We start from the raw sequence: 12,863 nt of genomic DNA, 5'->3' as shown, positions 1-12,863 counted from the left end.
ATACTGCAGCAGAGTTAAGCAAGTTCCCTCCCAGCAGGAGCACATGTCACCCAGTACCTGTCGGGAGCAGAGCATCAGCTTCAGGCCCGCTCGCAGCGGGGGTTGCTGTGCGCAGCCACCCCTCCCGCTGCGCTCCTCACTCTCAGCCTGTGTGCAGAGGCGAGTCTGGGCGAGGAGCTGGCAAACGCCACTCTCAAAGAGGCAACAGGAATAACTGGGTTGTTTTAGAACGAAATAACAAAAGTAGAGTCTAGGTTGCATCACCAGTAACTAAAAGTCCGGGCTTTAGAGCCTGGCACTTACAGGCTCTTTTCCGCTGGCCATACAGTGTCTCCGTGCGCTGAGCTTCTTGTAGCGTTTCTGGTTCCTTTTTTTATTCTATCACTATGTTCAGCTGTTTGAACTTCAGAAACACTGGCTTTGAAAAGTTGTTAGGAAGGTCCTGATGGCAAATCTAATCCAGGCTCATTTATCTCTCCTGCTGCTCCCAGGGCAGTTACAACAGGTCTCCTGAGCCTTGAACTGGGCTGGTGCAGAGCAGCCACCCCTTGCTGTCAGTGACGTTCCATGAAGACGTTTTGAGCCTCCGCACTTCCTGACATGGGCTTATTTTACCATACGTGCTCCGTGTCTTTCTTGGCTGCTTGCAGGTTTCACTGGAAATAGTGAGTCTCCTCAGCGCTGCTCGGTTCGTTGCCGTACACAATTCTGGGAAAACAATCTCGGGCCTCTTTCTTGTAAGAGAGAACTTGAAAAGCCAATGTGTTCTTTCTTCCCTTGCAGCTGGCCCCAGCGATGCCAATCTGATGTGGTAGAGAAGAGCAAGAGAAGGAGGAAAACAAGGATGAGGTTGGAGCGGTCCTTGCCTCTCCTGGGACTCCTGCTGTGTGCGGGTGAGTACGGCTGGCCAGAAGCCCACGGGGACCCGCCGGGTGGCTGCCCGGGAGCCGCAGAGGAGAAAGCACAGGGGCACACGACCGCTTTTGTGAAGTTCCTGCAGCCACATCTCCTGCGACTGGCACCTACAGTGCCTACGGAGCTGCTGCTCTCCAGAGTGAGCGTTCCCTTCAGAGGGCAGGCTGCAGGGACAGAGAAACGGGCCTCCCGCCCTCGCCGGCCAGAGAAAAGAACCTAAGGTCCCTGGTGAATTTTTGCTGACTAGCTGAGTCACTAAGATAGCTGGTCTCCAAACTTCATGCAGCAGGGTTGGAGCTTGGTGCATTGCTTTCTGCGGCAGCGCGAACTATACGGTTCTGTGGGTTTAACTTTATTTTTACACTTTATTCGTGCACTTTTTTTAAACCTTTTTGCGATCACAGGTAAATAACTTCAGTTCAGATTGGCTGTGATATCTGTGATATCATGGGAGTGGTAGCAATGTCCATTTTATGAGTTTGAACTGATCAGCGTTTAGAAAGCCATTTTAGGATGAAGTGCAGGGTACCTGTAAAGACTCTATAGAAGCTGGCAACTATGAAAGATAAGTTTGGAAGATAATTATAATTAGACTACAGCTACTCTGCCAATGTGCTGCAAATACCAACTGCTATTCTTTGAGAAGATTGAAAACATTTGGTTTAGCGATGGCCTGTTTCAAATTTAAATTCATTTTATATAAAGAAAAAAGCATCAGATACCTTCTCTCCAGCCAAGTCATATGCCTGTGGAATTTCAAATCTACAATTTTGCTACAAGTAACTCCTATTGTAAAGCAAGCATTACCTAGGACGAGACAACAGTGCCGAACACACGAATCCGGGTCATTCTTTTACTTACGTTACTTTCTGTCGACAAATGCTTTTAAAGCAAATAGCAAATCTGACTCAGACCTCCTAACTGCAGCTCCAGAGACGTCAATGGAGCTACTTGTTTCCTACCAAGAGAGAAAAATCACATCGTTAAACTGCTTTACAGCGTTAAATCAAGCGTCAGGGTCCAATCCTCCAGTGAGTACATTCTTGCAGAGGACGGTGGTTCTTACACTGCAGTAACTAGGCATGATTTGCCAGCAGTCTTTGATCCGTGATAATAAAGCAAAACTGTTGGGCCTGCAATAACCTTTTTCTAAACTGGGTTGGAAAATTATTTAAATTTCCATTCTGCGTTACTCGGTGTTTAAAATGGCTTCCAAAGGAAAAGACTTCATTTCAAAACAACATCCTGTCTCAGCTAACAGAATGCTTCTAATGCATTTAGCACGAACAGGAGTATAAACATCTCTTTCAAGCAGTTAAGTTCAGAAAGGATATCCTTGAAGTAGGAAAGGTGTATGATATTGGTAGCTACGTTACTTAACACTTATTATTCTTTCTTTTATAGTTGGCACCGCAGCTCAGCAGGGTAAGTGTATTTTACCAGCAATCTTAACTATTCAGTATGATAAAAAGACCAACTATGGCTCACAAGCGAGGACTAAAAGTCAAATAGAAATATTTGAATTTTGCAAATACTGTAGGATAAAAAATATTCCCTGTTGATTAATTGTTACTGATGTGACTGATTTAAAAAATTGGCTGTCGTTAATTGTCCCTAATTATTGCTAGCGACCCCCAAGCAGGGTTGGGCATTTTCCAACAGCAACAAGCGGTAAGATTACAGCAGACTGAGTTGTTAACACGCGTTATTATCTTCTTTGCAGACGATACCGAAGTACAGGAGGGTAAGTGTATTTTACCAGCATTCTTAACTATTTAGCATGATATAAAGACTCAGATGCCTCACGGGTGAGGACTAAAAGGTGGCTATAAATATTCAAATTCAAGCAGTATTTTAGGAGAAAAAAAAAATCCTGTTTTTCAGTCGCTACTGTCATCAGCGATCAGAAAAATCATAGACTCATAGAATCATAGAATGGTTTAGGTTGGAAAGGACCTTGAAGATCATCGAGTTCCAACCCCCCTGCCATGGGCAGGGACACCTCCCGCTAGACCAGGTTGCCCAAATCAGCTGTAATGAGTTGCCCCTAAATACTGTTAGCGGTCTCCAAGCAGGGTTGGCCATTTGCAGAGAGCAGGAAGCGTGTGGACAAAGAGAAGGATGAATAGCAGGTGGCCAGGCTCGCTCACAGAAAGTAGAACACTCTGTGATGGCAGTTTGATACTGTTCAGTGGTGCAAAGAATCAGTGTAAAAAAATAAAGGAAAACATGCATGCAAAAGACACGTACACAGGGAATTTACATTACACCATAAACCCCAAGATTTTGCAGCACAAACTGTTGTGGTGGGATGAAGGGTGTGCAGGGAAGCCTGCCCAGAAGCTCTTCGTAATGTTGGTTTCCCTTCTCGTTGGCATACCTTCCGATAAAGAATTCCTGGTGGAGATTTCTGGAACCATGGTGACAATCACATGTCCCTTGACTGAAGAGACCATAGCCTGGAAGTCAACTGGGACAAAACCACCCAGCAATGAGAGGAAGTACGTTATAGAGAATCATGACAGCTTTCCTACCAACGTGAGTTGTTGGTCAGGTGATAAGAAGTACAACATGTACCTGAATGCCAGAGGTGAGTGAAAAAGTGCTCAGTCTATCGGCTAAAGATGAAGTCTACACATTTCAGTAACAGCTCTTAGGAGCTGAGACCTGGTTTTCAGTGCTGCTGGGCTGGGTGAATGCGATTCTGCTGAGGTCCTCCTCGCCCTGCGTGGGCAGTAAAAGAGTCCAAGAGCGCCTTTTTGGCGAACGGAATCTCCCTGCCTTTCCCTTCCGCTGCCCTCAAGCTGGGTGCGTGGCAGTGGTTCCCACGTATACAGCGTGCCATCTTTTTTTGTACCGCTTCTGCCACGCTACAAGGCAACAGTAGTGTCTGCCACGAAGGCTAGAGGCGTTTCTTAGCTCAGGGAGTGGAAGCCTCCCATCCGGAGCACACGGCCTGCTTCCTGTGACCCATCAACCGGGGAGGTTTACCCCACCCTGAGAGAGCGATTTAAGCCTCTGAGGCGTTTGAAATTTGGGCAGCTGTTCTGCATTCGGGACTTAGAATCCAGCATAGGCAGAGGGGGGCAATGATCTAGGAGAGGTTTTGCACCCTCCGGCTGCGGCCATGCAAACAGCGGAGGGTAGGGAAGGAGGCTGCACACAGCAGACCCCGCTCCGTGTTTGCAGACCGAAATGGTGGGGGGGATAAAATAGCCTGTGCTGTCCCCCTTCCTTTCTGTTTGCTCTTTTCTCCTTCCCACCCAGAACTGTCTCTTTTCTGCTACCGCTAAACAGATAAGCGTGGCCCTGACTTTCCATGCTGGAAAGGAAGGGTGTCCGGCTCTGAGCACCTTCATCTCTCCTCCCGGCAGTGTGCGCAAACTGTGAGGAGCTGGATGCCTTGGCAGTGACGGGGATCATCACTGCGGATATTCTCATCACCTTCGGGGTGCTGATTCTGGTCTATTACTTCAGCAAAGACAGGAAGGGGAGAGCGAGCAGTGGTGCCGGCAGTCGGCCACGAGGTAAGAGCCGTGTCAGGCTCATCATCAGCTCAGGATGTCCGCTAAGCACTAAACGAAGCCCTCGCCCCTGCCGAACGACAGAGCCTCCTCTGTTCCCCCCAAGCCTCCAAGACCTCGCCAAAAAATGCTCCTGCTTCCCATAACTGTTGCTCCGGGCTGCCTTCTTGTACGGGGTGGGTGCGGCTGCTGCGTTGTGTCAAAGGCTTCCTGCCCGTCGGAAACCATTCCCCAGGCAGCAGCGTTGAGTCGGCGCTGAAGCAAACTCTGTACGACGGATGCTCAGCTTGCAAGTGCAGCTGCAAACCCAGCCTGGTCCTGGCCCGCTCAGCTGCTGTCCCAGGCAATCAAAGACCAAGAATTAGGCCCGCGCACAGAAGGTGCGATTAGAAATTGCGGTATTATTCAAACTATGCATTTGGATTTCTGGCTTCTGAGGCCATGGCTTGGTGACACAGTGGGTCCAGCAGTGGGGCTCACGGGTTCTAAATCCCAGGGTGAAGTGATGCAGGGTGGTGACCTCACGGTGCTGGTTCCGATTTGTTCAAGAAGTGTTGACGATGACATTTGTACCAGGAGACTGTCTGTCGCACAGGTACCACAGGAGCTCACCAGCCAGGCTTTGTGCAGATCAGGCATTGCCACTCTTCCCCTAGCATCCACAAAGCTGATATAACCCTTTTGGCAGGTCTAAATTCCCTATCGTGTCCTTCTTGTGCACGTTGTGTGCTGAGTTCTTGTTTTCAAGTATTTCTTCACAGCCAGGAAAGCTAGAAATTTACCCTTTCTACAAGAAAGCTGATTTCCTCCTCAATGATCATGAAGCCTCCTACCTGCAGCAGTTAGGTCTTTAAAAGCTCTAAGCTCATAGTAAAGCCATGCAAGGTGACCCATGGTGTGCGTTACCCTGGGATCATCTCCATGAAGGTTCCTCGTGCTGCGTTAGAAGAATCATCACTAAGCATGACCTACCTCTCTTTGCCTCTGTTGCAGGTCAGAAAGTGCAGCGTCCTCCCCCCGTTCCAAACCCGGACTACGAGGTATGGAGAACCTGCATGTTTTTTCACCTCTCTTTGCTGGTTGGGGAGGGATTGCCAGAGCTGGAAAGCATTTATCCTTTTTGCTCCTTTGAAAAAGCATCCAGTCAACCTCCAAGCTTTCACGGGAGCGTAGGAAAAAGGTGGTGAGGGTGGACCCATTCTCCCAGTGCTGACACAAGGAGTTGGGAGCAGAACTGCAGCTTCTTGTACACGCTGCCAGAGCAGCACTACACCGCTCTGTTGTGGTTTTCTCTGCCTCCTGCACGCACCAAGACTCTGGCGTTATTTGAGAGTGTGTTAATAAGGATTCCCGAACTAACATCTCTGCTGTTCCCACAGCCCATCCGGAAAGGCCAGCGGGAAGTGTATGCAGGCCTGGAACCCAGGGGCTTCTGAAATTCCCACGGATGACAGGCTGGAAAGCGGCAGCAGCAGAGGCTAAGAGCTTCTGCCCAGCTTGGTACCGGTTCTCTGCAGACCTGCTGAGGCCCAGGCATTTTGGGGTAAGCCAGGCGGCTACGCAGGACAGGCTCCCTGCCGCCATCCGCTGTCTTACCCGGAGGTGTTACTTCAGCCTTGGGTTTGACATTAGGGAAAAGAAACAAATGAGCACATCGGCACATTAAAGGACTGCAGCCTGACTTGTGATTCCTCGCCTCCTTTTCCCTCGCACTTTTCTCTCTGCTCCAGTTGCACGCCCATTTAATTCCCTCCCATTTAATTTCCGCCCTGACTGCCTCCGCTTCCTCCCCATGCCTCTCTGGGTAGCTACTGGGCAAAGTGGGTCCTTCTCAGAGTGACTGGCCTCTGACCTTGTCCTGCTCTCATGTTAATAGCCTACCTTCATATTGCTGCCCAGGGTTGTAATCAAAGGAACAGAGGCAGACAGCGTATTAAAAGCAAAATGGTACATTTTCATAGAAAAGCCACTGCTTTGAATGCAAATATTTCGGTCAAAAAGAACAGTTTTCCTTCAAAAAAAAAGAGAAGCGCTTCTACCAGTACATGCAGACTGACCTCTCCCTCCCCCAGCCCTTCTTCTGTAGGAAATGAGTGGGGCTGAGTACCACTTTGCATCCACTGTCCTTTACGACCTTCAGCAGAACATCTTCTTGGGGTCACATGAGGATTTGGCACTTTCCCAAGCCATCTGAAAGCCTCCTATTAGGAAATATAAGTGCTTGGCTTAAATCTTTGTTGCTATTAAATAGTGGGGCTCTTAGATATTTCAGCTAAGGTTTGAAGCCCCACTTAACAATGAGTGCACAACGGGGATTTGCATGTTTCCCAGATTGGAACAGAGACTCTTTGGCTCAGTCCCAGGACTAGCACTCTGCTCTGAAAGAGCTTGTTCACTGGAAGTGAAATAAATGCGCTGGGGCTACAGATATAAAGACGAGGACCTACAAAATCCAAGACAGCATCAAACCCCTTTGCTGGACCGTCTTTCTGATCTGGAGACTTCATGGAGTCCATTTTTACTGATATTCTATAGTATAGTCTAGGATAAACACATTTATTTTGAGTGTGTTGTACCCTAAGGGGTGTACAAGTACATTTGCTGGCGGAGTGTCATTTTCCAGAGCTGTCGCTCTTACAGATTCTTGTGATTTGTCCTTTGCTGCTGCCCTTTCTCTCCCCATTTCAGCTCTGTAACTTGAGTTCTGCCTGGGTTTCTTGGAAAGATGGTGAGCTGCTTTGCTGGTAAAGTGGTAAAGATCCATTTTAACTTTTTTATATGCATTTCAAAACTGTAATATATTAATAAAATAGGAAACAGCACCGCCAGGTATGCATTGGAAAAGATTTCCCCTGTGTTTTTGTCTCTGTTAAATAAAACCAGTATTTGTTAGGGGGAGTTCTCAGGTCAGGAGCAGTCCAAGACAATGAGAGCTTCTGTGGGTCTGCGTTGACTCACCTTGCAGCAGCCTACGAGGGGTTTGGGAGCAGACTGTGCCAGGATGGGGCTGGCGGGGGGGGACACAACTACGTGCACAAAGATGCACTGCCGTGCCTAGGAGAGCGGGGCCTGAGAGCGGAACAGGGGTCAACAGGAGCTGGGGAGCGGGTCCGGGGCTGCCGTCGGGGTGGGGGAGGGGAGTGAAATAGCTGAGGTCCCATCCGCTCAACATATAAATGTTAAATCTGCCTGATTTTAAAAGCTGCGGTTTCCAAAGCAGCAGCAGCAGCAGCGGCACAGGTAGCAACTCAAGGAGAAGGGCCCAAGAGCTGCTGTGATGCCTGGGAAGGTTTCTGGTCTAACACAGGCTGAGCGAGCCACATTCCTGTTGCTCTGCTGAGCAACAGCTCTGAGGAAAGGAAACAGCAGCAGCGATGGGGGCTGGGGGTGGTTTAACCCTTGAGTTTCAGCATGGGGAGACGAACACCCAGCAAGTTTCATACTTCACGTTGCTGTGCTTGCCCTGCAGGATGTGGTTTTAAAGGCAGCACAGCTGGGTTTACCATACAAGGCGTAAAACGTCTAGGAGGGAGATTGCAAGATACAGAATACTAACCCTGAACAGCTCTAAAACCACTCTGGGTCACGTTCTCAGCTTCTGCAAAACATCACTGCTCCAAGGACACTTGCTCAGCCCAGCTATACAGCCCATTGCCACGAATGAGGTGTGAGAAACTCGGAGCACTCTGGGTGTACAAAGTCTAAATTTTGCTTCCAGCTACACCCCGGTGCTTCTGCCACCTTTTATAGGGCTGCATGTTTGCCTAGCGTTTGCCCCAAGCAGTGCCATCCCGCGCCCACGCTCTCCTTATCTCGGTGTGGGATCACCGCCCATCCACTGACAACATCTCTCTGCCTCTGTACTTAGCTGCACTGCAGAAATATTTCTTTGTTCTCCCAAAGGTGATGTGCTGAGGAGCCTCTCGCAAACAGACGAGCTGTAAATGTTGCCCCTGCTGTGTCTTTGATTTGCGCAGAGCATACTCACCCACTCGGCTCCAGGTTTCTCCTGCTCTTTGGGTGTGGCTAGCCACCTTCGCCCCTTGCTTTGAGATCTGATGGTGTTGAAAGTGCTATGAACTAGGCAGTCTGCTGGTCACTTTTTTCCTAAAGTCCTACCCAGATGGCTTCGCAGACCAAAGGCGAGTATTGGCATAGCCTACCTGCAACAGTCCAATCAGGCTCACCCTTCACTGGAGCAGGTTAGAGCAGAAAAACCACTAGGACATTTTTCTGCTCCTGTGAAGAGCAAAATTCGTTGTCCTGTAAAGAGCTGACACCATAGGAAAACAAGTCCTTTTCTTGTTTGCTGTGCGCAAGGCTGATCACACGCTGATTCCCGTAAGGGCACATGGGGTGCACCCACGGCTTTTCACAGCCTACGTTGTTTGCTGTGTCAGATGTGTCACAGATTCGTGGCCAGTTTTTATTGAGTGTTAACTCTCCCTGTGCTTACTTTATACCACTGAGTCACAAGGCAATTCAGCGCCTGGTGCTCTCTAAAGCCTGTCATCCAGATTCACAGAAAAGCAGGAAAACCCAACCTACAGGTGCGTGCAACTGGCACACGGAGGGTGACCTGGTTTCTGAGGTTTCTAACTGCTTGCTGATCCTGCCTGTTATCTTCCTGCGCTTTGGCCATAGTCAGACTGCACGAGCTGTTTCTGCTCAGAGCTGGGGAGCGGGGACCTTGCCAGGAGGAGCTGGGTTGGTGTGGGGACACCCAGTGCTGCTCCACGTCTGGAAGGGTGGTTGAGATGGGAAGGGCTCTGAAAGTTTGCTCGACTGCATCCTGTACTCAGCACACTGGGATGGCTAGTGAGCCTGAAAGGGGGGTTGCCGAATGCCCCCCCCGAAAGATCCCTGGCCTGGTCACAAAGGTGGGCTGCAGAGGCAGAGGAAGGTGAGCGGGGGGAGACTGCGATTAGATGCCGAGCTCTGCATGTGCAGAGGAGAAGTCCTCCTCTCCTTCCTCCTCCCAGCTCCCCACCTCTGTCCAGAGGACACAAGCACTTTGCAGGGGTGACGGAGACCCTGCTGAGCATCACTATGCCCCTGGTGTCCCTGCTCCCCATTCTGGAAGGAGAATTAAATGAGACAAAGCCTCTTCTGCTATCAGGGGCAGCAACGCTCTCCCTTCACAAGGTCTACCATTCCCTGCTTCAGCAATGGACCCAGACATCATCTGGATCCTGGCGGAGAGCGGTGGCACAGCCCTGGGCACTGCCTGCACTTGGCAGAGCAGTGTCCTGCCGGGACAGGCAGGAGACTTACGGCTCTGCAGGGATCCAGGCAGAACGCATCCAGCATGCACCTTCCCCAGCGACTGCACAGCTCCCCAGGCCTCAACACAACCGACGGGAAAGGGAGGTGACGGGATCGGCTCGTCTTTAATGAAAGGGATACAGAAGTGCACGAGGTCACGGAAAGAGCAGAGGGCTACAAGCAGCCCATCCTGGCAAGCACCCAGAGGGTTGTCTAGGCAAAAACCTGCACTGTCTTCTGCCAGCACGGAGCTTACGGCGGCACTGTAACACCACTCCCATTGTGAAGGAGTCACAAGCCCCGGCATCTTCCCACTTCACTTGCGGGCCTTGGCAGGCGCCAGCCGGCTGTACTGTCCGTCGTCCCGCTCGCCAAGGGGCTAGGAGGAAAAAACAGGCGAGATGAGCTACAACTGCGTCTGTCCAGCCCTGGGAGGGAGGGAACAGGGGAAGCTGGCCCAGCCCACCCTTTGACAAGCTTTTGGCAAGCTTTCCCTTCCCTCACACAGAGCGTAACAACCCCAGGGAGTAAGAGGCAGGAGGCAGCTGAGCTTGCCCCATCCTCTGGGTCACTCAGGGAATGCGGCTGTGAATGCCCCAGCAGAGAGCAATCTCCAGCACGGCTCAACGCCTTCTGGCATCGAGGATCCCCCCGCAGCTGTGCCGTCTCGGCCACGCCGGTCCCACCACGCAGCCCCACACCACGCAGAGGTGCTGAAGCCCACGCGTGTGCCGATGCTCACCTGGTAGAGCTGCTCATTGGCAATCAGGTTCTGCCTGTCAGAAGCTGAATAAAGAAAGAAGGCGGTCAAGGATCAGGGGAGCAATGGGCAGTGTAGTGAACATTTGCAAATAAACCCAAGCGGTCGGCTGCTTTCAGCCCTATGCTTTTACTTCCTCTGGGAAGCTCAGTGGAAACCCCTGCAAGGCCTCAGATGTTCCTGTGCCACCAACTGCCGGCCCCGGGATGAGGTTTTTGTGAACCTTGTGTATTTGATGGCTTCTCCTGGGAAGCTGAGCTAAGGGCAGGAAGGGTACACGAAGCCCTCACCTTGATCCCTACCCTAGCCACGCTGTATGCTGGCTGCTACCTGCAGCTTCCAGTGCCTGGATTCCGTAGGCAGTGACAGAAAATCCCTAGGTACCACGCAGCTCCTAAACATGACCACACGCTTCCCATCCCCACCCACAGGCAGCCAGCAGGGCTCTCCCCTCACCTCGTGACATGCGTCCCTTGTCCTGGCCAGTGACGCAATACACAGCAACCGCCAGCAAGACGGTGGCAACAACATCTGCAACCACGATCCCCGAGATGGTGGGAGCGTCCACTTCGATGCAGTTCTGGCACACTGGAAGCCCAAAAGGACACAGACAATGAAAGCAGGACCGTGACACAAACCCTGCCCCTTGACCACGCTGCCAGGGGCAGTGTGAGTCTGAGTCTCTGCCGTTCCAGGCAGGCACCAGTCCCAGGGCAACAGAGACCAAAGACTAAGTCTGGCTTACTGCGTGATCCAAGGCAAAGGCGCAAGCTGCCACGTGTCCCCAGCACTCAAGGGAGGCCACAGCAGAGCCAGCGAGCGGCTAGCAACGATGCGGTATAAGTGCCTCATTAAGTTACGGCACTAAACGAAGCTGTAGAGCTCTCCCAGGGACACCAGATGCAGAGGAACATGCAGCTCGGCTGTTCCCATAGGCAACCTAGCACAGGAGCTGTCGGGACTTCCACAAACTGGTGGAACCACCCTCAAACTCTGAGAAATCAGTAGTTCCCTCAAAAGTTTGCTTGGGTGAATGCTCCAGGCGGTTCTGGCTCTAGAAACCAGGTTTGCAACACTTACTTCGATAGTGCACCTGGAGGGGGGGGCTTCTCTTTCCGCCTGTTTCACAGGTATAGATGCCTCTGGGGTCATCGTAAATTGCACCCAAGTCCAGCCGTGTTGTGTTTCCTACCCTGGTCCTGTCTTTCAGCCACGTGACTTCACTTTGGCTGGTCGTTACACATTGCAGGAACACCTTCCCGCTGGCTTCTTTCACGATTATTTCCTGTCCTGTAAAAAAAAAAGAGAGCAGAAAGATTCACAGACGAGTTCTCAGCCCTCGCAGTGGTGCCAAGCTCAGAGATCATTCATGGAGATGGCTATTGCAGAGAGCATCACATTAGGCTGTCCCCTGACCAACAGAAAGGACACCGCAAATAAAAAACTCTGCAAAAAGCAGACTACCCAGCAGAAAATTAGTCCAATGTTCAACTTGTTGTTACATTAATGCAGCTCTGGGTAGTTTAGAGATCAAAACTCCCTTAGAGCGAAAACTAACTGGAACTGGGCATCTACCTGGACTCCATTCAGACTGTATGTGCATGGCCCCCACCCCACACATAGATCGCATTAGTATTGAAATGCAACTGCAGTAAGAGACATTTCAACAGAAAGTGAAACATCTCCATCAGCAGGGACAGAAGTTGAGCCCAAATCGGGAGGCAAAACCCCATTTGGATTTTTACCCAATGGTAAGAAACGTTTTTAGTGAAAAACATGCAACCCCCCCCCCAGAAATGCTTCCGTAGCTCAAAGGCATCACCTTCACACTCTGCAAACAGAGAGTAAATTCCCCGTCTTATTTGCAGAGCGCAGAGCACAGCCTCTCCTGCTTGCATGGTCTAACATCGTGGTACTGCCAAGTCCAACTTCACACGCTCTCTCGTTACAAGGCGGGTTTGAGCCTTCACGGTCAGCCAGGGAGTAACGCACGGGGCTCCAGACTGTCACAGCAACGGCCCAGGGCAGGCAGAGTCGTCAGAGCCATCCCGTTCTCATGAACCATTGCACCCTTCTCCCCGTCGACATTTACGAACCTCACATCAAAGCGCTGCGGTGGGCAACCCCAGCAAGCCACGGGCACCCGCTTCCCACCACCGCAGAGACACCCATGGTGTAAGCAAGGTCTCCAGGGACCACGGCAAGCGCCCAACCGGCACCGTGCCGACCCGCTGCAGCCCATGGGATGAACCCCAGCATCGCTGTCTGCGCAGGGTCCCTTGGGCACACACCGGGGATCTCCACGTACCGTGTCGGTCAGCACCGCAGTCGCCCACGGGCGGCGGCTGATGCCCAGGGACTTACCTCGGACACGCCAGCTGGCCACGGCCAGGCTGGCG

General features: G+C 51.2%; 2 protein-coding genes across 2 annotated transcripts; one reads left to right on the top strand and one right to left on the bottom strand.

Annotated features, from left to right (window-relative positions):
- The first annotated feature begins 844 nt into the window (after positions 1–844).
- CD3E (CD3e molecule, epsilon (CD3-TCR complex)) lies at positions 845–5,875 on the top strand. Its single transcript, XM_009894727.1, has 7 exons — positions 845–893; positions 2,320–2,340; positions 2,639–2,659; positions 3,308–3,505; positions 4,290–4,442; positions 5,433–5,479; positions 5,819–5,875. The coding sequence occupies exons 1-7, from the start codon at positions 845–847 to the stop codon at positions 5,873–5,875; spliced, it is 546 nt and encodes a 181-aa protein (XP_009893029.1).
- Positions 5,876–10,020: 4,145 nt separating this feature from the next.
- CD3D (CD3d molecule, delta (CD3-TCR complex)) lies at positions 10,021–12,529 on the bottom strand. The gene is made up of 4 exons (XM_009894734.1): positions 12,457–12,529; positions 11,545–11,754; positions 10,447–10,490; positions 10,021–10,083 (listed from the first exon to the last, which is right to left on the bottom strand). The coding sequence occupies exons 1-4, from the start codon at positions 12,527–12,529 to the stop codon at positions 10,021–10,023; spliced, it is 390 nt and encodes a 129-aa protein (XP_009893036.1).
- Positions 12,530–12,863: the final 334 nt, after the last annotated feature.

This window comes from Charadrius vociferus, unplaced genomic scaffold, assembly GCF_000708025.1.
Source record: "Charadrius vociferus isolate BGI_N301 unplaced genomic scaffold, ASM70802v2 scaffold241, whole genome shotgun sequence".
Taxonomy (NCBI): Eukaryota; Metazoa; Chordata; class Aves; order Charadriiformes; family Charadriidae; genus Charadrius; species Charadrius vociferus.
The sequence above is the reverse complement of the archived record's forward strand: the minus strand, read 5'-3'. Positions and strand labels throughout refer to the sequence as shown.